Source organism: Dermacentor albipictus, chromosome 3, assembly GCF_038994185.2.
Source record: "Dermacentor albipictus isolate Rhodes 1998 colony chromosome 3, USDA_Dalb.pri_finalv2, whole genome shotgun sequence".
NCBI lineage: Eukaryota > Metazoa > Arthropoda > Arachnida > Ixodida > Ixodidae > Dermacentor > Dermacentor albipictus.
The window spans coordinates 124,765,838-124,790,250 of NC_091823.1; the positions used below are offsets into that span (position 1 = coordinate 124,765,838).

Genomic DNA, 24,413 nt, shown 5'->3' on the forward strand with positions numbered 1-24,413 from the left:
TATATATATATATATATATATATATATATATATATATATATATATATATATATATATATATATATATATATATATATATATATATACGCATGTTCAATGGTCTGTTTTGCTTACCTTTAGGTTGTGTTTTTTATACTTTGTCCCCCCCCCCCCCCCAAGTGTATAGTGACATAAGTTTGTTCAAATAAAAATACGTTTCCGCCTATCGCAGTCACAATACTTCATCGCCCCCCTCTTTTTTTGCGTACGTCGCATGCAGCGGACGGCTGGAGCGCTTACGCGTCGAGAGGAACATCAAAACTTGGGTTGCCGAAAGCTAAACTGTCCCGAAAATTTAAGGGACCTTTCTGTTTCACTGCCTGGTACCACCAGTCCGGCACGCAAGCTGCAAAGGCCTCATTCTTCCGGGATCACAGCATCAGACCACGAAAATTATTTTACTCCACTCAGCCGGACATGGCCGGCCGCTGGCAGAGAGTGCGGTACTCAGAGAAGCTCGCCGAGGAGTTTGAGGTTTGTGGAGCCATGTACTTGGGATCTTGCCGTGTGCTTTGTTAGCGAACGCACGTAGTCTCTTGTGCCGTGGTTGACTCGCTCATAGAGGGAGAAGCGTTACGAAGCTGAATAGACCCCGTATTATCTCTTGTTTATACACTTTTCTGCAATAATGGAGAACTGATAAGAGCGGTACACATACGCCAGAAGAAAAGAAATAACAATGAACATAGGCGGAGACTCGCTGTCGCCACGTTCGACTCTAAAAAAAGAAGAAAATAAATAGATAAACAAATAAATAAATAGATAAACAAATAAATAAATAAATAAATAGAGTTTTCAGATACATGCTGAGCAGCGGGTACCACTGCACGATGTCACATGATACAGTACCACCGTGCGGTTTTTACCGTAGCGTCAGATATCACTATATTTGGAATCAACCCACGACAATGGTTGGACAGCTACAAGAAAATTACGGTTATGCACAGAGACAGCTAACGCTCATTGCTCAGAAATAATTGCTTTTGTAGTCCTTATATGACAAACTGTTGCATTTTTGGTAATTTGCCAGACAAATGCATCGCCCCAATATGGTAAAAATAAACTAGTGCGCTTGCTCAGACAGAAGTAGATACGTGCTTTATTTTAGCGCTACTACCAATTCTTCTTTCATGCTTTTTTATATGGTCGAGATGGAAATACGGCGTATCTACATTATTAAGGATAGCGGGGCATCTCATGTAAATTTGAAGGCGCGGGATCGAAATTTGCAAAATAAGTTCCGCATTAAATTAAATTATGGGGTTTTACGTGCCAAAACACTTTCTGATTATGAGGCACGCCGCAGTGGAGGACTCCGCAAATTTCGACCACCTGGGGTTCTTTAACGTGCACCTAAATCTAAGTACACGGGTGTTTTCGCATTTTGCCCCCATCGAAATGCGGCCGCCGTGGCCGGGATTCGATCCCGCGACCTTGTGCTCAGCAGCCCAACACCATAGCCACTGAGCAACCCCGCGGGTGAAAGTTCCGCATGTTATTTTATCATAGCAAATAACCTTAATCCATGATCTCCGAAAATAACGATTAGGGGCGCTGTAACGTAAAGCTATTGCAAATTTTTCTATTTTAGTTCTGCCCTCAGTCCACCATGAATGGTAAAAAAATTTCCGGTCCACCCCCACTTCGTCTGCCCGTCCCGCGACGTCAGGAAAACCGCGAAATCAGTGTGCACACATCATGATGATGTGTGCCCACTGACTATGCGTGATTAGACCGAACGAAAGAAAAATAATTTCTGATTTGACTCCTTTTTAGCCACAGTACTCCGCTTTTGATCGAATTTTTCCGGGCCACCCCCACTTCGCCTCTCTGTCACGCGACGTCACGAAAACCGCGAAAACTCACCGCGTCAAAGAAACGTGTACGCATTAGAGACGAATGAATATTCCGAACCAAACTGAATTTTTTGTTGAATAGCCGGAGGCTGCCCCGTTCCAAAAGAAATAAAAAATGGCTGCCTGCCCACTGCATAGGCACTAGCTACTCGGAGCTAGTGCTAGGAGCTAGGAGCTAGGAACCATTCAAGGGGCAATTTGAACGTGCCGTTGCTCGCCGCCGCGATTTTCTATCAGCCACCGCGAGCTAAATAAGTGAAAGCCTACCAATCGCAGAAGCCGGCACCAGCCTCGTTATACGGTTATCTACTTTCACTGGGCTGGCTCGGTTCTATCAAAACCCTCTCCAGTTGAGCGTTCTCCTCGCCTCTTTTTAACCAATTCTATAAGGAAATCCGCTCAATGTAAGGAATGCTACTCGCTTTAAAAAAAAAAAATGACCTCCTATAAACAAGGAGCGCGTTTGATTGGGCTTTTCAATAAACGCTGCGGATTACCGCGCACTGGTGGCGTCGTTGGCTGCGTAAATTTGAAGTCAGGAAAATGCAATAAAAACAGACTGGAATAGTTTTACGTGAAAGGGCCCTCAATTTGTTTTTTAACAAGACAAATTGCCACTGCAATCGATACGGCCGATAAAGCTACGAATCTTACCTGGGATAGTGGTGTTATCTCGGATAATAGTCTAATGCTTTGCTATTCGTACCAATGCTTCGAGTTTCGGGTGAAACTTCGACATTTATTATGGACAAATATCGCTGGAACTCTTCTCTCATGTTATACGATAACATGAGACAAGATTTGTCTGTCTAAATGCTTATAGGAAAATAAGTGCTTAACTGTGTTGTTTTTCTGTTTCTTAATTTTATCAGATTATCATCCTATACTCCAAGACAAGGCCAGATGAGAGAGGAGTGTTCGCTCTGGATGATTTGAGCTTGGAAAAGGGGGAATGCACTGGTAAGTCTAACACATATGTACGAGTATTGCTGATTAAACAAAACATCCGGGGAAACCTATGCACTTTTTATGAGTTGGGAATGCTATAGCATTAATGTCTAGTTGAACACCGCTGAGCGGTCCTTCGAGTTTTGCGCCGCGAATAACACACTATAGCGGCAGTGCTGCTCGAGCCAGCACGCAGCATCAGCCTGCGGTACCAACGCTGCATGCCACCGACGTCCTGCGCGAAGAGAGACCGAGCAAGCAGCAGCGGCCACAAAGGCCGACAAGCGCGCGCAGCAGCTAAGCCCTGTGCAGGTGAGAGAGAGAGATACGGGCCACGCTGTTACGACTTTGCACGGCTGCACCACTATTACGACTTTGAGGTGGTCCCGTAGCGCTCGTCACCCGTTTCGTGACAGAGCATTGGTAGCGAAGACTCCGAGTCTGGCGTCGGTGAGAATAACAAAAGGGACTTTATACACTATATACAGATCATTATACAGGACATGATCGGATCGGCACTGGGGCCGAGAGCTCACAGCAAACGCGACTGTTCTAGCACGCCGACGTCGGGCGAAAACGCGTGACACATCTCACCCCAATCAAGAGCGGCACTCTGCTCCTGGTGGGTCGGCGGATCCGGTTTTCGAGGCGGCCGCCTCGCGGCTTTATAATCCCCGAGAACCATTGTCACTCAAACGGCCCAATACAAAGCCAGCACTCGACGGTCGTCCGAGAGGTCCAACCAGCGTCCGCGCTGGCCACCCGGTTCAAAGTTCGCGCGCGCGGTGACCTCCAGGCAAGAGGACGTGCGGCGCCGGGCTGTCTGGCACTCGGTGACACGTTTGAACATGTTGCCCGCTGATTCTTCTCCGCAGGACACCGCTGCCTGACGGCTCAGCATCTTGATTTGTCAAGGGAGAATTTGGACGCTCGCAGGATAAATTCTGCATCTTGCAGATTCGGAATACGGGCTGGTGGTAATGGCACAAAAACGCGCAGGCTTTCCCAGAGCAAAAATGACTTGCCGTCGCGGCGATGCCCTCTCCTCTCAGGCAAAACCTGGCGTGCGAGCACTAGTAGATGCTCGACTGGCACAAACATCGCTCTCGTAGCCAGCGGTCACATTGCTCCTCGCTCCGACGACTACGTCTCGCCCGCTAATTCTCGCGCGCGCCCGCCTTCGCCCTCGACCGCGCTCCTGAGCGCAGCCCTTCTTAGGGCTCGCATGCCAGCTGGCATGGTTTTGTGAGCCGCCCTACATCCCTGAGGTCTGCTATCTCACGGATGACGCTCAAGGAACTGTTCCTGGTTTCCGCCTCCAGCTTTCGTACGGCCGCTCCTACGCCGTTTACCTCCTTCTTAAGGAAGCAAGACGAATCCTGCAGCCACATATACCTGGATTGCAACATCACCCCCGTCCTGGGTGCGTGTCACCTCCCGCCTTGCGCAGGACGCGCGGCTTGCACGCACGCTCCCAACGTGCTCCGTGAGCTGCCACGACGCCATCTGAAACAGCTGAGGATTACCGTTGCGCCGCCTAGTCGTGCCCGCCTACGCCAGTGAGCACGACAGCATCTGCGGGCGCCCCATCTGACCTGGAGGCTCCCTTCCGCGTATTGCCCTTCGTGGTGCCGAATGCGTCTGACGAGGGCTACCTCGTCGCATCCTACACTGTAAAATAATTTACACCCTTAAAGTGAAAAAGGGTGTAACTGTGTCTATAATGACACCCTTAGGGTGTCATCTATATGACGGACACCCGAAGGGTGTGAGTTATAGACACACTTAAAGCGTTTTTCACATTTAAGAGTGTAAATTATTTTACAGTGTACGCTGCAATGGACCACTCGGAAAACACCGAGGAGGAGGCCTCTACTTCGGTTGCCTCTGCCGGCGGTTGTGTCAGCTTCCCGTCGGAGGCTGGCACCCCAGAGAGCGCCGACACGTTCTTCTTGCTCTCCGCAAATATCGATGGTGCCGACACTTCCCTCTCCCGCACGGACTGGACCAACTCGCCCGCGACAAGTCCTGTCCGACCGGATCGTCCCTCACTTTCATCGCCGGCAGCCTGCCCGTCGCCCCCATCTAAGAACACGGAGTCGGCCACGCCCTCAGTGGAGGACGGCCCACGCTCTATGGCGGTGGCTGTTCGCTCTGGAAAGGAAGGTCTCGCCGACAGCCCTTCATCATCATCATCATCATCATCATCATCATCATCATCATCATCATCATCATCATCATCATCATCATCATCATCATCATCATCAACATCACCATCATCATCACCATCACATACTGATCATCATCATCATCATCATCATCATCATCATCATCATCATCGTCAGCCTCCTTATGCCCACTGCGGGGCAAAGGCCTCTCCCATAATTCTCCAACTACCCCGGTGATGTATTAATTGTGGCCATGTTGTCCCTGCAAACTTCTTAATCTCATCCGCCCACCTAACTTTCTGCCGCCCTCTGCTACGCTTCCCTTCCCATGGAATCCATTCCGTAACTCTTAATGACCATCGGTTATCTTCCCTCCTCATTACGTGTCCTGCCCATGCCCATTTCCTTGTCTTGATTTCAACTAAGATGTCATTAACACGCGTTTGTCCCCTCACCCAATCTGCTCTTTTCTTATCCCTTAACGTTACACCTATCATTCTTCTTTCCATAGCTCGTTGCGTCGTCCTCAATTTGAGTAGCACCCTTTTCCTAAGCCTTCAGGTTTCTGCCCCGTACGTGAGTACTGGTAAGACACATTTGTTATAAAAGTTTCTCTTGAGGGATAATGGCAACTTGCTGTTCATGATCTGAGAATGCCTGCCAAACGCACCTCAGCCCGTTCTTATTCTTCTGATTATTTCAGTCTCATGATCAGGATCCGCAGTCACTACCTGTCCTAAGTAGATATATTCCCTTACCACTTCCAGTGCCTCACTACCTATTGTAAAATGCTGTTCTCTTCCGAGACTGTTAAACATTACTTTTGTTTTTTGCAGATTAATTTTTAGACACACCCTTCGGCTTTGCCTCTCCAGGTCAGTGAGCATGCATTGCAGTTGGTCTCCTGAGTTACTAAGCAAGACAATATCATCAGCGAATCGCAAGTTACTAAGGTATTATCCATTAACTCTTATCCCCAATTCTTCCCAATCCAGGTCTATGAATACATCCTGTAAACACGCTCTGAATAGCATTGGAGAGATTGTATCTCCCTGCCTGACGCCTTACTTTATTGTGATTCTGTTGCTTTCTTTATGGAGGACTATGGTGGCTGTGGAGCCGCTATAGATATCTTTCAGTATCTTTACATACAGCTCGTCTACACCCTGATTCCGCAATGCCTCCATGACTGCTGAGGTTTCGGCTGAATCAAACGCTTTCTCGTAATCAATGAAAGCTATATATAAAGGTTGGTTATACTCCGCACATTTTTTTCATCACCTGAATAATAGTGTGAATATGGTCTATTGTTGAGTAGCCTTTAAGGAATCCTGCCAGGTCCTTTGGTTGACGGAAGCCTAAGGTGTTCCTGATTCTATTTGCGATTACCTTAGTAAATACTTTTTAGGCAACGGACAGTAAGCTGATCGGTCTATAATTTTTCAAGTCTTTGGCGTCCCCTTTCTTATGGATTAGGATTATATTAGCGTTCTTCCAAGATTCCGGTACGCTCGAGGTTCTGAGACATTGCGTGTACAGGGTGGCCAGTTTCTCTAGAACAATCTGCCCACCATCCTTCAACAAATCTGCTGTAACTTGATCCTCCCCAGCTGCCTTCCCCCTTTGCATAGCTCCCAAGGCTTTCTTTACTTCTTCCGACGTTACCTGTGGGATTTCGAATTCCTCTAGACTATTCTCTCTTCCATTATCGTCGTGGGTGCCACTGGTACTGTATAAATCTCTATAGAACTCCTGAGCCACTTGAACTATCTCATCCGTATTATTTATTTATTTATTTATTTATTTCAAAATACTACAGGCCAACAGTTATGGCCCATGCAGGAGGGGCTATACAAGGCATGTAAATACACTGGAACATCAAAAAATAAAAAGAAAGAACGGCAGTTTAACAGATTGCCGCTAACAGACAAGCAGAAAAATATGTATACACACGTACATATTCATATATATATGCTTTCGCACATATGCAGCTCTCATTCACTCAAACAAATGCTCTTCTAGAGCTTTAACAAAATTAGCGGACTGGAAGATGGCCCCTGGAAGACAGTTCCAGTCGGAAACGGTCCTCGGAAAAAAACTGTGTTTGAATGTTTCAGTTCTTGCAAAAATTGGTTCCAGTAAATGACTTCCTGTGTGGTGTGTTCGTCTAGACGATAACTGTTTAAGTTCTGTGGGATGCGAAATGTTTAGTTTATGTGCTAAAAGGTTATGCAAAAACAACAAACGGGACATTTTCCTACGTACTTGAAGTAGTTGGATGTTATTTGTTTTCATTAGTGTCGTAGGTGAATCAAGCCTTCTGTATTTGTTATAAATAAACCTAATCGCTTTCCTTTGCACCATCTCAAGCTGGTAAATGTCCTTCTTTATGAACGGGTCCCATAAGACCGACGCGTACTCTAATTTTGATCTGATGAATGTTATGTATGCAAGACGTTTAAGCTTACTTGGAGCGCCTCTAAGCTTCCGCCTCAGAAAGCACAGCTTGGAAAATGATGAACAAATGTCTGAAATATGCTCAGACCAAGTTAAATCGTTTGTTATTGTAACCCCTAAGTATTTATGATGTGTGACCTCCATAATAGAATGATTTAGAAGGCTGTAAGAGAAAGGAGAAACCTGTTTTTTGCGCGAAATTCGCAAAAGGACAGTTTTATCTAGGTTAAGTTGCATATTCCATTTAAGGCACCCTTGATGAACAGCTAATAGTGAGTTTTGTAAGAGGTAATGATCATTACGCTCGTTTATGCTCTTGAAGAGAATGCAGTCATCTGCAAAAAGCTTGACAGAGACATTTTCGGAAATAGCAGCCGGCAAATCATTAATATAAATTAAGAATAGCAGTGGGCCTAAAACGCTTCCTTGGGGTACACCTGACGTAACTGGAAGCACTTCAGATTTACAACCATTAACCTCTACGTACTGTGTCCTGTGTTTTAAATAAGCATTAATCCAATTAACAAGGTAAGTAGGGACGCCAATACTTTCCAGTTTATAAATAAGTTTACTGTGGGGAACTGTGTCAAATGCCTTGCGGAAATCTAAAATAAGTACATCAATCTGCCCCGATTTATCAAGCACAACAGAAAAATCATGAATTGTTGTAACTAACTGTGTCACAGTGGACATTTCTTTCCGAAAGCCATGTTGTGCAGGTGATAAAATGTTATTTTCAGCAAGATGAGAGTTAAGATAACCCGATACTATGTGTTCAAGCAGCTTGCAACAAGAGGAAGTGATTGAGATTGGCCGATAATTAGAAATGGTTAGCTTGTCCCCTTTTTTTAAATTGGCACAACGCGGGCCATCCTCCAGTCCTCCGGTACATCTCCCGATAGTAACGAGACTTGAAAGATCCTCGTTAAGAAAACAGATACCTGTGCTGCAAAACGCTTCAAAAAGGCATTTGGAAGCCCATCGGGACCCGCGGATTTTTTATCTGCGAGTTTACGCAGCATACACACAACACCGTTCACAGAGATAGTTGGTACGTCACCAGGATCTTCAACTGGAATTCTTGCTGTGGTTGCCCGTTCCATAAGGAACACGCTTTGAAAATACGAGTTAGAACTTTGCGCTATGATCGTGGAGTCGGTTACAACGCTGTTATTAACTTGAATTTTGGTCAAGTGGTCAGTCCTGCGACCTAGGAAATTCCAAAATTTTTGGGGATCACTTCTGATAAATTCGGGGAGCGTCGTGTCAAAATAACGTGACTTTGCTAGTTTTAACTTATAGGCAAGTTCCTCTTTTAGAACCTGGAAGTGTTGCGGACAAGGTAATTTTTTCTTCCTACAGCGCCTTACTTTACGTTTCATTTGAATAATTTCGCGACTTATCCAAGGATTGCGGCGATTAATACAAACCTTTCTAAGGGGAACAAAATGTTCTATAGTATACTGTACTGTATTCTTAAAGTGCTGCCATAAACTATGAAGGTCATCGCTGCTAGGGTTATCTAACTGTGATTGTAAAGAGTCGATGATTGCGTAATCGTCAGCGCGTGCGTAGTCCTTGATCATTTTAATCGGTCGCATCCCGGCAACAACTGACGAAACACAACAGAAGAACAAGAGACGATGGTCCGAGATTCCAGCTTCAACACTAAGCACTCCATCAAAAAAGGTTTGACTAACAAAGAAAAGGTCTAAGACAGATGTCTCTCTGGTGTATGCATGAACGGTTTGCTTAAGGTTTAAAGAAAACATCAGATCAAGAATAATATCACATGAGGCAGACAGGCCATAATACGGTTTATCCCAATCAATAGCAGGGAAATTAAAATCACCGGTAATAATTAAGTTCCTGTTTTGGTAAGGCAGTAAGCGGTCAAATAAACTATACATGAAAGAATCCGCTGCATCAGGGGCACGATACACAGCGCAAAGAAGAAAAGTGAGACCATGCGCAGTAACGTGCAACAACAAACTTTCATGCTGATCAATTTGTTCAAGCAGCGTTACGCTTACTGCACGTTTCGCAATCACAGCAACGCCTCCACCACGTGAGCCGCGATCGCGTCTGTATATGACGTAGTCCGGTGGCACAATTTCTTCATCAAGAATACCGCTATGTAACCATGTCTCGGAAATCACCAGTAGGTGAGGATCGTAAGAAATGAGCAGAACTTCAAGGCTATCTATTTTGTTTACAATGCTTCTAGCATTCAGGGATATCACACGTAACTGGCACGTATCTGGCGATGGGGTCGTCTTGACGTCACGACAACTACCGGCATTAATATTAATCGATGGTGGTTTATGCTTCGCTTGATTCGAAGAACCATGTGCGTAAAAAAAAGACAGTGATTCTGAACTTGTGGCTTGTCAAGTACTAGAAGCATTGGCGCGTTTCCTTCGCGGACGACCTGCATTTTTCCCCGGTTGTAAGGCTTGCGTTACACTGCTCTCATAACTGTGATCAATACCGCGTGAAGCGGCTTCAGGTACTTTAAACCTTTGATTTTTCTTTTCGTCCCACGCGTAGACCTCTTTGTTAATGACTAATTTATCATACTTAAGGTACACTTTATCCTCAGGCGCCTTATCTTTAGCAGTAGCCCAGAGCAGCTTTCTAATTGTTCTTAGCCTAGGTGAGAAGTCTTCCGAAATGTACGTTTGAGTTCCCTTTGTCATAATATATGGTACGCGGGAGTGCGAAGCCTAAACATATGAAGACGGTGCGCCGTGCGGTGGCGAAGAGGACCATCATCATCATCGACACCGATTTGGGAGCGCCGGCAGTGGCGCCTCAAAAAGCGTGGCGCGAGAGTGTGGCCCGTGGCCTGTGGCGTGAACAGTGCGCGAGGTTCGGCGGTCGCCGAAAAGCAGCTTCCTCGCTGGGCGTCTGGCCCATAGGAGCTATCGCCGACCACGCCAATTCGCCACACCTGAAGCAACACTGTCGCCCTCTGGGAGGCTACCTCGCCCCGCTCTTCGGCTGGGCACTGGTCCAGGAGGGCTGGCGGTCCGGAACCAGGGCACTCGAGCGTTCGGGTGAGCGGCCACAGGGCTACCCCGCCAGCTGTGGACGCGACCCGGTGACTGCGGCCGGCTACCTGAGCGCCGCGAGGCGGTCCGACCCGGCCGTCCAACCCGGCCATCCGACCCGGCCGACCGTCCCGGCCGTCCGACCCAGCTGTCCGACCCGGCCGTCCAACCCGGCTGTCCGACCCAGCCGACCGTCCCGGCCGTCCGACCCAGCTGTCCGACCCGGCCGTCCTACACTGTTGTCCGACCCCGCTGGCCGGCATCGGTTCAACGAGGTCTAAGACACGGCGACACAAGCTGCCGCCGGAACTGTAGGCCGATCGTAATCCACCGATACATATAGTGCATGTCGCCTATGAGGCATTTTGGGACATTGTGACGCGTGTGTGCCATTATCCGTGTTATGTATGTAAATACATGTCTGATGTGTGTTTTTGCTTTGGCGTGCTGCTTCTCCCTTTTTCTGGAGTGATCCGGCCCAATAACATCACAAACTGGCGAGCCTGCCAGGATCCACTCGTAAATACAGTGAAAGGGGGCAGTTTCGCTTGAGCGCAGACACACATTAGTAGACGGCACCATGGATTTAGAGAAAATCACGGCTATAGGACTCCAAATAGGATTGTCAGGCGCAGAACTTCGCAGATGGATTGAGGCCGAACAGGCAAAACAAAGGGACGAGAGAGCTGCGGAGCGAGAGGCAATCAAGGAAGCTGCTGAGTTAGCGCGCTTAGCTGACGAGAGGCAGCGTGAGATCCTCCAGCTAAAGCTGCAGCTTCAGGAAGGAGCTCGCAATGTGCCGGCAGCTGCTTCTGAAATTTTGACTGCGCCCAGCACCTCCTCGTCATCCCTCAATCCACAGAAGTTACTTCCTTTGTTCGACGAGAAACGCGATGACTTACACGCGTATATACAGCGGTTTGAGCGCGTAGCAACAGGGCAGGACTGGCCACAAGAAAAATGGGCTCTTGCTTTGAGCATGTGTCTGACTGGGGAAGCGTTAACTGTGATTGGTCGGATGACTGCCACCGATTCATTAGATTACCCGAAGGTAAAGAAAGCGTTGCTACAGAGATTTCAATTCACGGCTCAAGGCTACCAAGAGAAGTTTCGTAAAGCACGAGCAGTAGAGGGCGAAACTGGAAGACAGTTAGCAGCAAGAATTTCAGCCTATTTTGACCATTGGATTGAGATGGCTAATGTGCCTAAAACATATGAAGGTCTACGAGATCACATGATCTCTGAACAGTTTCTGCGTTGTTGTGAGCCAAAGCTAGTCATTTTCTTGAAGGAGCGAGAGTGCAAATCTCTTGACGAACTTGCTAGCTTGACGGATCGCTTTCTTGAAGCGCAGAACTGGACAAACCTAGGAAAGGGTCCCGATAACGCAAAGGATTCTGGTGGAAAGAACATTGAAGCTCCGAGGAAACCACAACTTATGTGCACCCTTTGTCATCGGTTTGGACATTTGGCTCCTGACTGCCGTGCCCCACCTAAGCGTATGCTGAAGTGTGAGTTGTGCGACAGAACGGGACACACAGCTGAAAATTGCCGAACTCGGTACGGGGCCAACAAACCAAGTTCAGCGTGTGCACTCGCCAAATCTCAACCAGTCCGAACTCGTCCAGTGAATGAATCAAAGCGTCCAGGAAAGAAGACTCGCCAATCAAGTGACAGCGACGGCAAGAACCCTGGGACTGCAGGAACTTTCCCCATCGACGGGATGCCAGTGGTTGAAGGCCGGCTGCTGGGAAGAAGTGTTCGTGTATTACGAGACACCGGTTGTAATACTGCAGTTGTCAGACGGGAACTCGTTCCACAGGTATATATGACGGGAAGAAAGAGGAACGTTGTTCTTCTGGATGGCTCAACAAGCTACCTGCCTGAAGCTGTCGTGCCAGTGAACACGCCGTATTTTACAGGCAAGTTAACAGTGGCATGTATGGACGAGCCCCTCTATGACCTTGTTCTGGGAAATCTTCCAGGCGTCAGAGGACCATACGATCCGGACTCTGACTGGAAGCACCCCGCTGCTCCCAACGCTGAGTCGTCGTCGATAGGGATGAAGCGTAATAAGGCGCCTAGGAAGCCTCACCATGTATCGAGCGTGGCTGAAGCAAAAATGGAAGAACAAGAACAAGGCAAGATTCGTCCCTTGTGCGTTCCAACAATCGTCTTACGTGACATGACAAAAGGACAACTCATTGAAGAACAGCGGAAAGACCCGACGCTGAAACATATTTTTGCGAAAGTAAGCAAGTCGTTTAACTCAGGAAAGGGCCACAGCTACGAGTTCGTGGAAGAAAAAGGATTGTTGTATCGCCTTTACCACCGGGCCACTGGCAGAACCTTTAAGCAGGTGGTCATACCAAAAGCATTTAGATCTGGCATATTAGAAGGGGCACATGGAAACACCATAGAAGGGCATAAAGGTATCAGGAGAACAACCAATCGTATCCTACAAGAATATTATTGGCCAGATGTACACAAAGACGTAAAACGCTTTGTGAAGTCGTGCGACAAGTGCCAAAAGACAACCTCTAAAGGGAAAGTACAGGCCGCTCCACTTCCTCGTCATTGTGTGCTTGTGTGTGCGTGCAAGAATACAAGTTCGTTCGGTCCTGAAGTCTTAGAAGCGCCGACACAAGACCCTCCGAAGTCGAGAAAGCGCCGGGGACCAGGCCAGCGGAAACAAGCCCACAGAGGAGCACGCCAGGCACGTCAACAGAGTGTTGCGTTGGAGTGTCCTTTTGCAGGAGTATTCTTTTACTGTTAACCACATAAAAGATTGTGACAATGTCAGAGCTGACTACTTGAGTCGAGTCGCGCGTAATCACCTGTTTATATATCAAAATGTGATTAGACATTGCGACATCTCAAGTGCTTAGTATTTAGTTGAAAGCAAACAGACTTGTGCGTTCGTTCTTTGACTGGGTGCAATGCCCTGTGAGCAAGATGTGTCGTGTACTCATATGAACAATCGGACAGACGTACATGACAATTTTCCTTTTTGTTCTGTTTCTCATCCCGCGTCCTTGTGTTAGAATAGTTGCGAACAACTTTCTCGAAAAGGGGGGTATTGTCATAATATATGGTACGCGGGAGTGCGAAGCCTAAACATATGAAGACGGTGCGCCGTGCGGTGGCGAAGAGGACCATCATCATCATCGACACCGATTTGGGAGCGCCGGCAGTGGCGCCTCAAAAAGCGTGGCGCGAGAGTGTGGCCCGTGGCCTGTGGCGTGAACAGTGCGCGAGGTTCGGCGGTCGCCGAAAAGCAGCTTCCTCGCTGGGCGTCTGGCCCATAGGAGCTATCGCCGACCACGCCAATTCGCCACACCTGAAGCAACACTGTCGCCCGCTGGGAGGCTACCTCGCCCCGCTCTTCCGCTGGGCACTGGTCCAGGAGGGCTGGCGGTCCGGAACCAGGGCACTCGAGCGTTCGGGTGAGCGGCCACAGGGCTACCCCGCCAGCTGTGGACGCGACCCGGTGACTGCGGCCGGCTACCTGAGCGCCGCGAGGCGGTCCGACCCGGCCGTCCAACCCGGCCATCCGACCCGGCCGACCGTCCCGGCCGTCCGACCCAGCTGTCCGACCCGGCCGTCCAACCCGGCTGTCCGACCCAGCCGACCATCCCGGCCGTCCGACCCAGCTGTCCGACCCGGCCGTCCTACACTGTTGTCCGACCCCGCTGGCCGGCATCGGTTCAACGAGGTCTAAGACACGGCGGCACAAGCTGCCGCCGGAACTGTAGGCCGATCGTAATCCACCGATACATATAGTGCATGTCGCCTATGAGGCATTTTGGGACATTGTGACGCGTGTGTGCCATTATCCGTGTTATGTATGTAAATACATGTCTGATGTGTGTGTTTGCTTTGGCGTGCTGCTTCTCCCTTTTTCTGGAGTGATCCGGCCCAATAACATCACACCCTTCAGCTTCGAAGCATTTCTGAGAAGTTCCGCTTTTTCAGTGAAGTCAAAAAACCTTATAATCACCGGACGCGCTTTCCCTACCGCTTTTCTTCCTAGGCGGTGTAAACTTTCTAGGCTCTCTACTTTTATTTCAAGTTTACGTTCAAAAATTTGTTAGAATATGTTCCTTAAGACTATTTACCGTCTCTGCTTCAGACTCCTGAATCCCATACACGACCAGATTGTTTCGTCGAGAATAATTTTCAATGTTGTCCACATTTCTCCTTAGTGAAGCAATCTCTTCGTTTAGTTCCACAAGCGTTTGCTCGCATGTCTCCATCCTTTTAGCTGTCTGTGAAAGCACTTCCAGTTTACCTTCAATGGAAGACAATCTCACGTTTGTCGAGGTAATGTGCGAGTCTAGCTTAACTCCGATAGCCTTTAGTTCACATGAAGAAGCTTTTTGATTTCGGAGAATTTCTTCGAGTTGATCTGCTATCCCTGGGCCTGGATTAAGCTCAACGTCCCCGCTTAACAACAGTGCAAGCAGACAAAATGAGTCAAAACACTCAGCAAAACATTCAAGCAAGACGCCTGGGCAAGGCAGCACAACCAAACAGAGGGAATCGCTTTTAAATTCACAGGAATTGCGATATCTACTAACCTGCATGAAAAAGACGAACAGGTTTAGCCGTGACTGCATCCTTCGGGTGCTGCCTTGCCCACTGGCGAAGAAATCTTGAGGGGCGGTTTCCATGAAATTTGATGATGTCGATGTTACTTGGGATAGCCATGGCGAATGCCGACAACGTTCATTGCAGCAGCCATCGGTGTCGTTGCGAAATCCAGTGTTGGCATGGAAGAGCATCGTCATCGTCATTAGTAATGATATTGCCGGCTTTGTCTCTTAACGCATACATCTGATTCTTGCCAATTCCTAGTTTCTTCTTCACTGCTTTTAGGCTTCCTCCGTCCATGAGAGCTTCTTCAATTCTATCCATATTATACTTCCTTATGTCAGCTGTCTTACGCTTCTTGATTAACTTCGAAAGTTCTGCCAGTTCTATTCTAGCTGTAGGGTTAGAGGCTTTCATACATTGGCGTTTCTTGATCAGATCTTTCGTCTCCTGCGATAGCTTACTGGTGTCCTGTCTAACGGAGTTACCGCCGACTTCTATTGCACAATGCTTTATGATGTCCACAAGATTATAATTCATTGCTTCAACACTAACGTCCTCTTCCTGAGTTAAAGCAGAATACCTGTTCTGTAGCTTGATCTGGAATTCCTCTATTTTCTCTCTTACCGCTAACTCATTGATAGACGTCTTATGTACCAGCTGCTTCCGTTCCCTCCTCAGGCCTAGGCTAATTCGAGTTCTTACCATCCTATGGTCACTGCACCACACCTTGCTGAGCACGTCCACATCTTGTATGATAGCAGGGTTAGCGCAGAGTATGAAGTCTATTTCATTTCTAGTCTCGCCATTCGGGCTCCTCTACGTCCACTTTCGGCTATCTCGCTTGCGGAAGAAGGTATTCATTATCCGCATATTATTCTGTTCAGCCCTTCATCCCATGGCAACCAGCCGAGTATGCCCGCCCCTGCCCCAGACACTCAGGTAACCGAGGAGTGCGTGTCAAGCAACTCGCCCTCTCCGCTATCGCCCGCAGCCGGCGATGACGCGCAAGCCTGCGGGCCCACAGCGGTGCAGCCCAAGAACGCCGGAAAAAGGAGGCGCCGCTTCTCGCGGTTAGTGCACTGCCCCATAATTCCCTTCGGCGACAGTGGTACCGCTCACGATCCTGCCGTCACGGTACTGTACCAGCCCACCGGTCGAAACACCACCTTCCTCGCTCTCTCGAGAGACGCCATCGCCGCCCAGCTCTCCTGCGTATTAGTCGCGAGACGCGTTCGCGTCAATTTCCGCCGAAATATAGTGGCCGCGGATACGACTTGACACCTCTCCTTGAAGCTTACGTCATCGGCAACGTACCAGTGCGGTCGAAAGCCCTGCACAACAACTCCTGTGAGGGCATTATCTATGGTGTCGACCGTTCCTTTGATACCCACACAGTCAGTGAGATCATAGAAGGCCTCGTCGCTGTGTTTCTTTTGCTCGTAAAGTGGCGCGAACGTCAGTATTACCTTCGCTGGGGGCGTCGTGCCTATCAACGGGTGGCTCTTTAAACAATTGCGCCCCGTTCGTGCTCGACTGCCCCGGCCACTCCTATGTGACGGCTGCGGTGTTTACGGCCACGCCAGCGCCAGCTGCTCATGTGACGCCCGCTGCCTCCGCTGTGGTGAGTCGCACGCAACGAAAGACTCCCCTGGAGTGATACCGCGTTGCGTTAACTGTGGCGGCCGTCACTCGTCGACTGAGCCGTGCTGTCCTGAGTGGCAGCTCGAGAGAAGGGCGGCCGTGATTTTGTCGTCCTCAGGGCAAAGAAGCGCTAGAGCAGGCCAGAGCCCGCGCCGCATCCACCAAGCCGCACGCAGCTACTCCTACTCTGTCTGCGGGCATCCCACATGGACGATCTTACAGCGACACCCTGCGTGACCACAGCGCCCAAACAGCTGCAGTTGAGCCATCTCACGGCCCTCCAACCGCTCCGAGCAGCGACCCAAAGGACGCGCTCGTAGCCGCGCTCGCTACTGCGCTCCGTGCCCTGCTGGACCACTGCCCAAACATCGACGGCAATGTGCGCCAAATGTGTCGAGGGCCGCGACGCATTTACAACTAAATGCTCCTTGAGAGCCGCATACGCCGAGGCCGTCGCCTGTGCAGATCGCCGATAGCAAAGTCGCCTTTCCGCGTCTGTGGCGTCATGGTGCTGTTAATGCTGTGGACCACCTCCTTTCGTTCCCCCTTCGCCATGTACAGATCGGTTGAGGTGTCTTTTACTGAGAGATCACCGCACTTTACCTCCGTTTTCACCTCATTCCTTAAAAACCTCCTATTACTAGTAGTAGATGGTCCCTTTCGCCCGCTCAGCTCCATCGAGGCGCACTCGTGCCATAGCGTTGCAGCTAATGGGAACTCAGTCGAGGCGCTCTCTTGACGCGGCGTCGCAGCCAATCGAACTTTAGGTGCCGACTGACCACTACAGAATTCAGACGCCAAATTTTCAGGTCAATAGGCCCTTTGACCTTTTCGTATCATAAAAAAAAAGAAATCTCAGTGCCCTTCCATTCTGTGAAGAAGGATGACCAGCGAAGCTCTTTATGTGGGCCCCATATTGGCGAACTGCATCTCCGCCGTCGGTCGGCCCGGCATTGCACTATCTTCAGGATCTGCCCACGTATGGGGAGTGCTTAACGCCTGCTTCACCTCCACTACAGGTCGGCCCGGCATTGCACTATCTTCGCGATCGGCCCGCGTTCAGGGAGTTTTTTTTTTACAACAACGACATGAAACTACGGTCGTGCAGGACGGTATTGCAGGTTCCTAACGAAAATGTGAGCAGGCTGACATCAAGCAAGCATGCAAATTTTAGGTCACCGTTATCTCTGGAAAAAGTTTCTTGTTCAAGAGATACTCGTGACTTGAAGTTTTTGTAATTTTCAATGTTCACAAACAACGTATCCGGTAAAAAAATTACCGACGATTACGTTACTTCCTAATGCGAAATTTGAGCGCAGCAAATAAACTGTTTCACCTTTTCGATAGATTGAGGCAAAGAAATCGAGCAACACATGTATGCGCTATCACATAATTTTATTTTTATTTTTCACACGTATTCCTTTAACAAAGACTCCACTAACAGTTCTTGACAGTCATGAAGGAAGCTTTGTGGTCGGAGAAATAGACTGATATATGTTCGACTTGGTACACCAATGCTTGATTCTCAAAGACGAGATCTATACAAGTGCCTCGCGAGGTTGTCACAGCCGTGGGACGCGTTACGAGCGAGAGGAACGGGATGTTCTCCCGCATAAGTGTTAGGAAATTGCTGTTTGTCTTTATGTCAACATTAAAGTCCCCCACTACTAACATCGGTGTGGATCGATGGACGGTTAATGCGAGTTGCAGGAAGTGCACGACGTCTTTCGTGAGTGCGGTAGCGGACTCACGAAAGCGGTATCAGTCGGTCGCTGCTAGCGCTGGGGGGATGAAAGGGGGGCGGAGCTGGTTACGAGGCCGACGATAACGCCGACGACGACGCGAAACCCAGGAACGGACGCCAAAGAGCCATTTGTGTAGCCAGCCCTCCTCCACAGTCTCTCCTCCTCCCTTCCATCATCCTCCCTCGCCCGGAGAGCCGACAGCGCGCATGCGCGGCGGCGGAGCAGCAGATTCGTCGGCGAGCTGGTTACGAGGCCGACGACAACGCCGACGACGACGACGACGCGAAACCCAGGAACGGACGCCAAAGAGCTGCGCTCTAAAAAATCACCAATAATATTATGCATTTTCGAAAATACCACAGTGAGATAAAGGCGCTGTGTGGCCGGAGTTCATGCATCAAATTGTTAGTCGCGTTGAAGGAAGGCAAACGTCTGCAATTCAATCTATATGATTTGACTGGAAGGTCCCTGACCAGCGACAGTGAGAACTTTATGAGGTTTACGAAGCACCCAGTAGAATTGCACACAAGGTAGGAGTAAGGCTGAGCATCATTAGCTCACTGCAGGTATGAGTCTGGTTCAAGGCTCACGACAAAATGTTGTCGCTGCTAATCCTAAAGTACTAATCATCAGGCTGCACTCTGTTGAGGAAAGGTTGCTTTTCAGCATTACGCATCTGCTTTGACGGGACAACTTAGATGGTTCACGTGGCAGAAAACATTACAAGGAATTCTTGCTTCAGGGCTTGCAATGCTGCTAACGAAAATATGCACGGCTACACTGGTCCCTTGGTTCATATATACAGCAGACTGCAGCCCCGAAATTCAACAACACTTGACTCGTACAACTTGACCTGGTACTTACAGTAGACCGTGAAATACTTCCATTGGAATGAAAAGGACAAGGACGTTGGACCTTCAACATACCCCACATTGACAGTCGGTAACGCCGATAGTGCTTGTTCACAAGAATAACGGCTCCAACAGCGTTAGCGGCAAATACAGGACACGGTCAACACAGTAGTTAGGAAAGCACCGCATGCTCGTCCTAAACACGCTGACAGAAATATCTTGAGTGAGTGTCTATCCGAGTGACATACTTATATCTGGAAAATAACTATTGACCATGCTGAATAATTTGACAACGTATTGTCGAGCCTAAGGGAGACTCAAGCTTGAAAAAATTCCACTTTGCTGGTAATCTGTTCAATTTCTTGGTCGCAGAATTAACAGGAGTGGTGTGCATGTAGAAAGACACACCTTTAAATTGGGGTAATTTGCACCAGAGAAAATTTGAAATGCTCAAAGAAATTGGTAAATGTTTGATGGTGCACTGGTATTGAAGCGAAGCCGTTTCTGCTTCTAGTAGATGTAACATGGTGTGGCATTTGCGTGGTGCATGCCCATGAAGATGACATGGGACTGGAGGGTGAAATTTAATTCAGAAGCATTGAAAATTGGTTTCTTCGGAAAAAGAAACATTCAGAGCTACACGAAAGTCTTGTAGTTCTTTTCGGTGACAGTCATTTTCATCACATCATCCATGGGCATGTAAGAGCATGTGTAAATTGTAATAACAAACCATCAACGACTCCAAGAATTTCTATGAAAAAAAAATCTTGTCCCACAAGTTCTGTCGCCGCGTACGACACCTTGGTCCTCTAATCTGGCTACGCATGACTACACCCTTGTCTATTGGCCCGACCGTCTGCATTGAAACGCTATCGCACTCGTTAGGCTACAACTGTCATTAAACAGCGATAAGCCGCGCCGACTAGCTGATGTATTCAAGGTGGAACTCATGGCGAGTTCGCAGCTCACGGCACATCAACTAGCGAAGTTCACGGCACGAAATCTGATGCTAGCTCAAGTTCTAGCAGCGTCTTAGATGGGAAACAAGCATTTCGAATATATGTCGCTATATGCCTGATTTCAAGAAGACATTTCTATTGCGGATTGGTGCTGTTGCAACTGGGTCGCAAGCCCCAAGGGTAGCGTTGGCCTGGCGGCCTGGGGCACAACTGGAAGCATCCGAAGGTCCTGGCAAAGCATGAGTCGACTGCTAGCAGAACAACTTGTTTATTCTAGCATCGCAAAAGAGCGGCCGGTCAGGTCGACCGAAGTGGAGAGACGGGAGAGCACGCTACTCGACGAAAGAATTCGGAGCCTCTCTCTTGGCGTCCGGGGGCAGCTGCTTTTATACTCTCGGAGTCGAGGGCAAGGAGGAACGCCTCGCCAGAGGCACACTTGACGGGGCACGGACACGCTGAGAAACACGTTGAGACGAGTGTAGTGACGCATCCGCCGGGCCGGCGCCGGTCAGACCTCCTCGCTTCACACTTGGGGAGCTCCTCTCCCCGGCTGCCGCGCTTCGACAAGCGTGGGCAGCAACATGCACACACACACACACGCACACACGAGTACACGTGGCATTGAAACATGCCTGGACGCGCTTGGCGAGGAGGCATTGCGGCAGCGCTGAACGGGCGAAAATGTCCGCCGCTTTGAATGAAGCCCCGGCGTCCGTTGCATCCGCGCCGGCTATACCGCACGTCGTAGGCGAAACGTAACAGTGCTCAATTCAGGAATCATGAGCCGTAATCATAGCAAAGGCACGTAGAGATGTGAGAGTTTGCACACGCAAGTCACAAAGGGACAGTGGCGATGAAGAATTGGCTTGCAGCTACATTTTGTGGCGGCTAGGTGTAAACAAAGATATTCAAAATCATGTCAATGCTTGTGCTACCTGTTGCCAACATCAAAGAGCCGTGGCTAAGGTACCATGCCCAGTGTTAAACTGACCGACCAAACCGTGACAGGTGATTCGTGCAGATGTTGCTGGTCCCATGGGAAGAAAGTGTTGAAAATCGTAGGTTCCTACAGCACATGGCTCGAAGTGCGGAGCTCAAAGAAAATGCAGTCGCCAAGCCTCATAAAGAACTGCGAAGCATGCTTACAACATTTCGTGTTGTTGATAACACTGTGCCTGATAAAGATCCATTGCTTGTTTTCGGAAATATCAAACTGTTCGTAAAAAGAAATGGTGTAAAGCACGTGAAAAGCACCCTTTACTTCGAGCATAGAATGGGCAAGCCGCTCAAGTGGTGTCCAAAACGAAATGAGTTATGGTGAAGGATAAAAATAGGCTCTTTGTTGTGTTGGCGGGCTTGTTTCTTACTTCAAGAGCACGCCAGAGTGTCCATGACAACAGGTCAAACAACCGTTGCTCTAGTCTGTTGCCGTGAACTGACCACTGCACTTTCGATCATGGCCATTGAATTCTGATACTGTAGGACATATTGAAGCAGATTATCGAAGTGTCATAAGAGTCTGTTTAATTATGCACGCGACTTCACCCGGGCACCAGTCTGTATAGAGGGCACCATCGTATAAAGGCTGGGAAAGCGGTCATGGACTCCATCACCATACAGCTGATCATTCTTCCTTCAGAACTGCTGATTGTAACACACGTTATACTCCCCTATATAATGCTGTATTAGCATTGAGAGTGTAAATTAACAAATAAATAAGGTGCCAACAGGGTAAAGTTCGTAACCGTTAGACCATATCAAAGCTGCCCTGAAGGAAAGTCGAAGGAGCAGCACCTCGCTAATATGTGACTGTAACGACATGGCAAAGGTAATATACACAATCGATTTAGCATTAGCGGACAACCGATACGGGATTTCAAGACCTGCGCCGAGTGTCTCCACGCCGAGAATGCTGGAAGAGCAACAGCATTCGGGGACAAGCAGGACCACACTTTGAGAGCCAAAGTCACAACGTTATCTGCTCGCTTCAGATTGCTACCAGGCATCTTCTAAAGGGGAGGAGAATTGCAGCCGTCTGGCTAACTTAAATGTAGTTTATTGTGGACAGCTTTTCATGGTCTGTGCCTGTCTCCTGACTACGAAGGAATGGAAGTTTTGCACGAGCTCACGTGCAAGGAAGAGCATCTGCAATGAACAGCAAGAAGCTTTTCTTGATGTAATACGTTCAAGGGCTGCAGTTCTTGAAGTAAAATTGCATTCAATATGAGCATTGTCCGTGACGTCCCCGGATTTTGCTAAAGCACAGACAATTTTGGAGCTCTGATGGTGTGATAAATTTATGAAAGCCTTTTTGTTTCACCGCTTGCTTTAAGTAGGTCAGGGTGTTGAATTCATTCTTTTTAACCTATTTTCCTTCACGCAGAACTTCCACAATACTTCGAGGGCCTTCCTGGTTCATTCATACATGTAGCAGAGAATAACTAAACTAAAGAAATAATAATAATGCCTATAGTTAGTCTTTATACGAAAGGAGAGCAGAATCACTTTCTTGAGTTTTTGTACCTAAAATCACAATTTTAGGCGTTTTAACAAAATGAGCCGGGATTGTATAACCCGTTTCATACCAAACTTAATACCCTGAGCGTTTGATGAGCATTTGCTTGTTTTGTTCACTGTGCTCAATATTCGCTACAGAGCCAGCGGATGGTTCATGTGACTTTGACTGGGGTGACACCTGCGGCTACAACCTCGGAGACAACAGCAGCCGTTGGCAGCTCCTTCAAGAACAGCGCAGAGACAAGTTTTTTTCACAGGATTATAACACAGACACGGAGCTAGGTAAGTTGGCAGTTGTGGCCCTGGCAAAGGTTGCAAAGCACCAATTGTCAGCTGAGTAGCATTGAGTCACCATGTTGATTCCTAGAGCTGGTCATTGCGTTCAAGGACATGGGGTGGTAGTAAATGCTGGAGAATTGCTAAATTAAAAATTCCTCCAGCTGGGTACTGAGCGCCTTCTAAGAACGCACGATGCCCATTTATTCGTTGTCACCACTAGCTGTGGCGTTAGAGTATCATCTGTATTGGTTCGTATATTTCGCTGCATTACAACTTTACTTGGTATGATACCTTTGTCAAAGGAACTTTCCAAAACCTTAGGGGACAATAATATTTTGCTCCGGAGCGTTCCTACATGAATTCAGTGTTTGTGAATAGCACTACTGGCTGAAACTTAAACGGAACTGCATCGTGCAGACTCATACACGACTGAAATATTTTATTGTGAAAACAACTATATGGACACTCCAGGCGTATTTCTGGCATCGCCGTCGGCGTCGGCCTCGGTGTCGCCCTGAGGTTCCCTGTAAAGTCCAAGGGGGATAAAAACGTCGCCCCGTGCTGTATGCTGTATGAACGAGTGAAAGCGCGCGAGGGTGAGAAGGCGATCGCGGCTCTATTTCGCGGATGCAACAACGACAAACAGCGAGGACACTGGCCTTACGTCACACGCAAGGTTTTGGGGGTAGGTTAGGGAGCAGGGGGAGGGGGGGGTGCGTTCTACTTTAGGTGGCCCTGGCAGCCACGCGTGCCCCACCGGGCCACTGTAGTTTGAAAACCATCGGTGACGGGTACCGAGTCCGCTCTGCGCCATGTTTTTGTGGCGTACTTCCCGTTACTGCGAGCGGCTGCAGGAAAGTGAATTCGCTCGTTGCTGCTGCCGCGTTCCCTCAACACAGTATTTTGACAGCGAGTTTTCGTGGTCATCGAGTAAGATGTGTTCATGTTGGCATGCGGGGGCATGACAACATGGTTTTTAGTTAGCATGCCTATGTTTACATGTTTGTACGGACGATAAAACTATTGTCCTTATTTCGTATAGCTTTCTATTATTTACTATTGCAGTTGATGCTACGCCTTTCGTGTGAAACTGCGAGCCACATCAGATTTGGCTGAGGTACAACTTCCATAGGAATACAACACTGACAATTCTTTGGCAGAAAACGATTTTGTTTTTCTTTTACAGAAGAGACCTATATGTTCGCATAGTATAGCCTATACTAACGTCTGATATCACCGGCGAGTATAGAAACTGCACAGGCATGCGCGTGCGACTTTAACTACGGAAGAAATCGTGCAACCGC

At 48.4% G+C, this 24,413-nt stretch overlaps 1 protein-coding gene and 1 pseudogene across 2 annotated transcripts in view; one reads left to right on the forward strand and one right to left on the reverse strand.

The window, feature by feature from the left end:
* The window catches only part of LOC135909444 (MAM and LDL-receptor class A domain-containing protein 1-like), a 251,164-nt gene that overhangs the window by 12,664 nt on the left and 214,087 nt on the right, over window positions 1–24,413 (forward strand). For both annotated transcript variants that reach the window (XM_065441402.2, XM_065441403.2), the window contains exons 3-5: window positions 260–513; window positions 2,768–2,855; window positions 22,969–23,112. In XM_065441402.2, the coding sequence (XP_065297474.2) occupies window positions 260–513; window positions 2,768–2,855; window positions 22,969–23,112 (486 nt within the window). The remainder of the gene's footprint in view (window positions 1–259; window positions 514–2,767; window positions 2,856–22,968; window positions 23,113–24,413) is intronic.
* Window positions 4,660–15,296, reverse strand: LOC139057094 (uncharacterized; annotated as a pseudogene).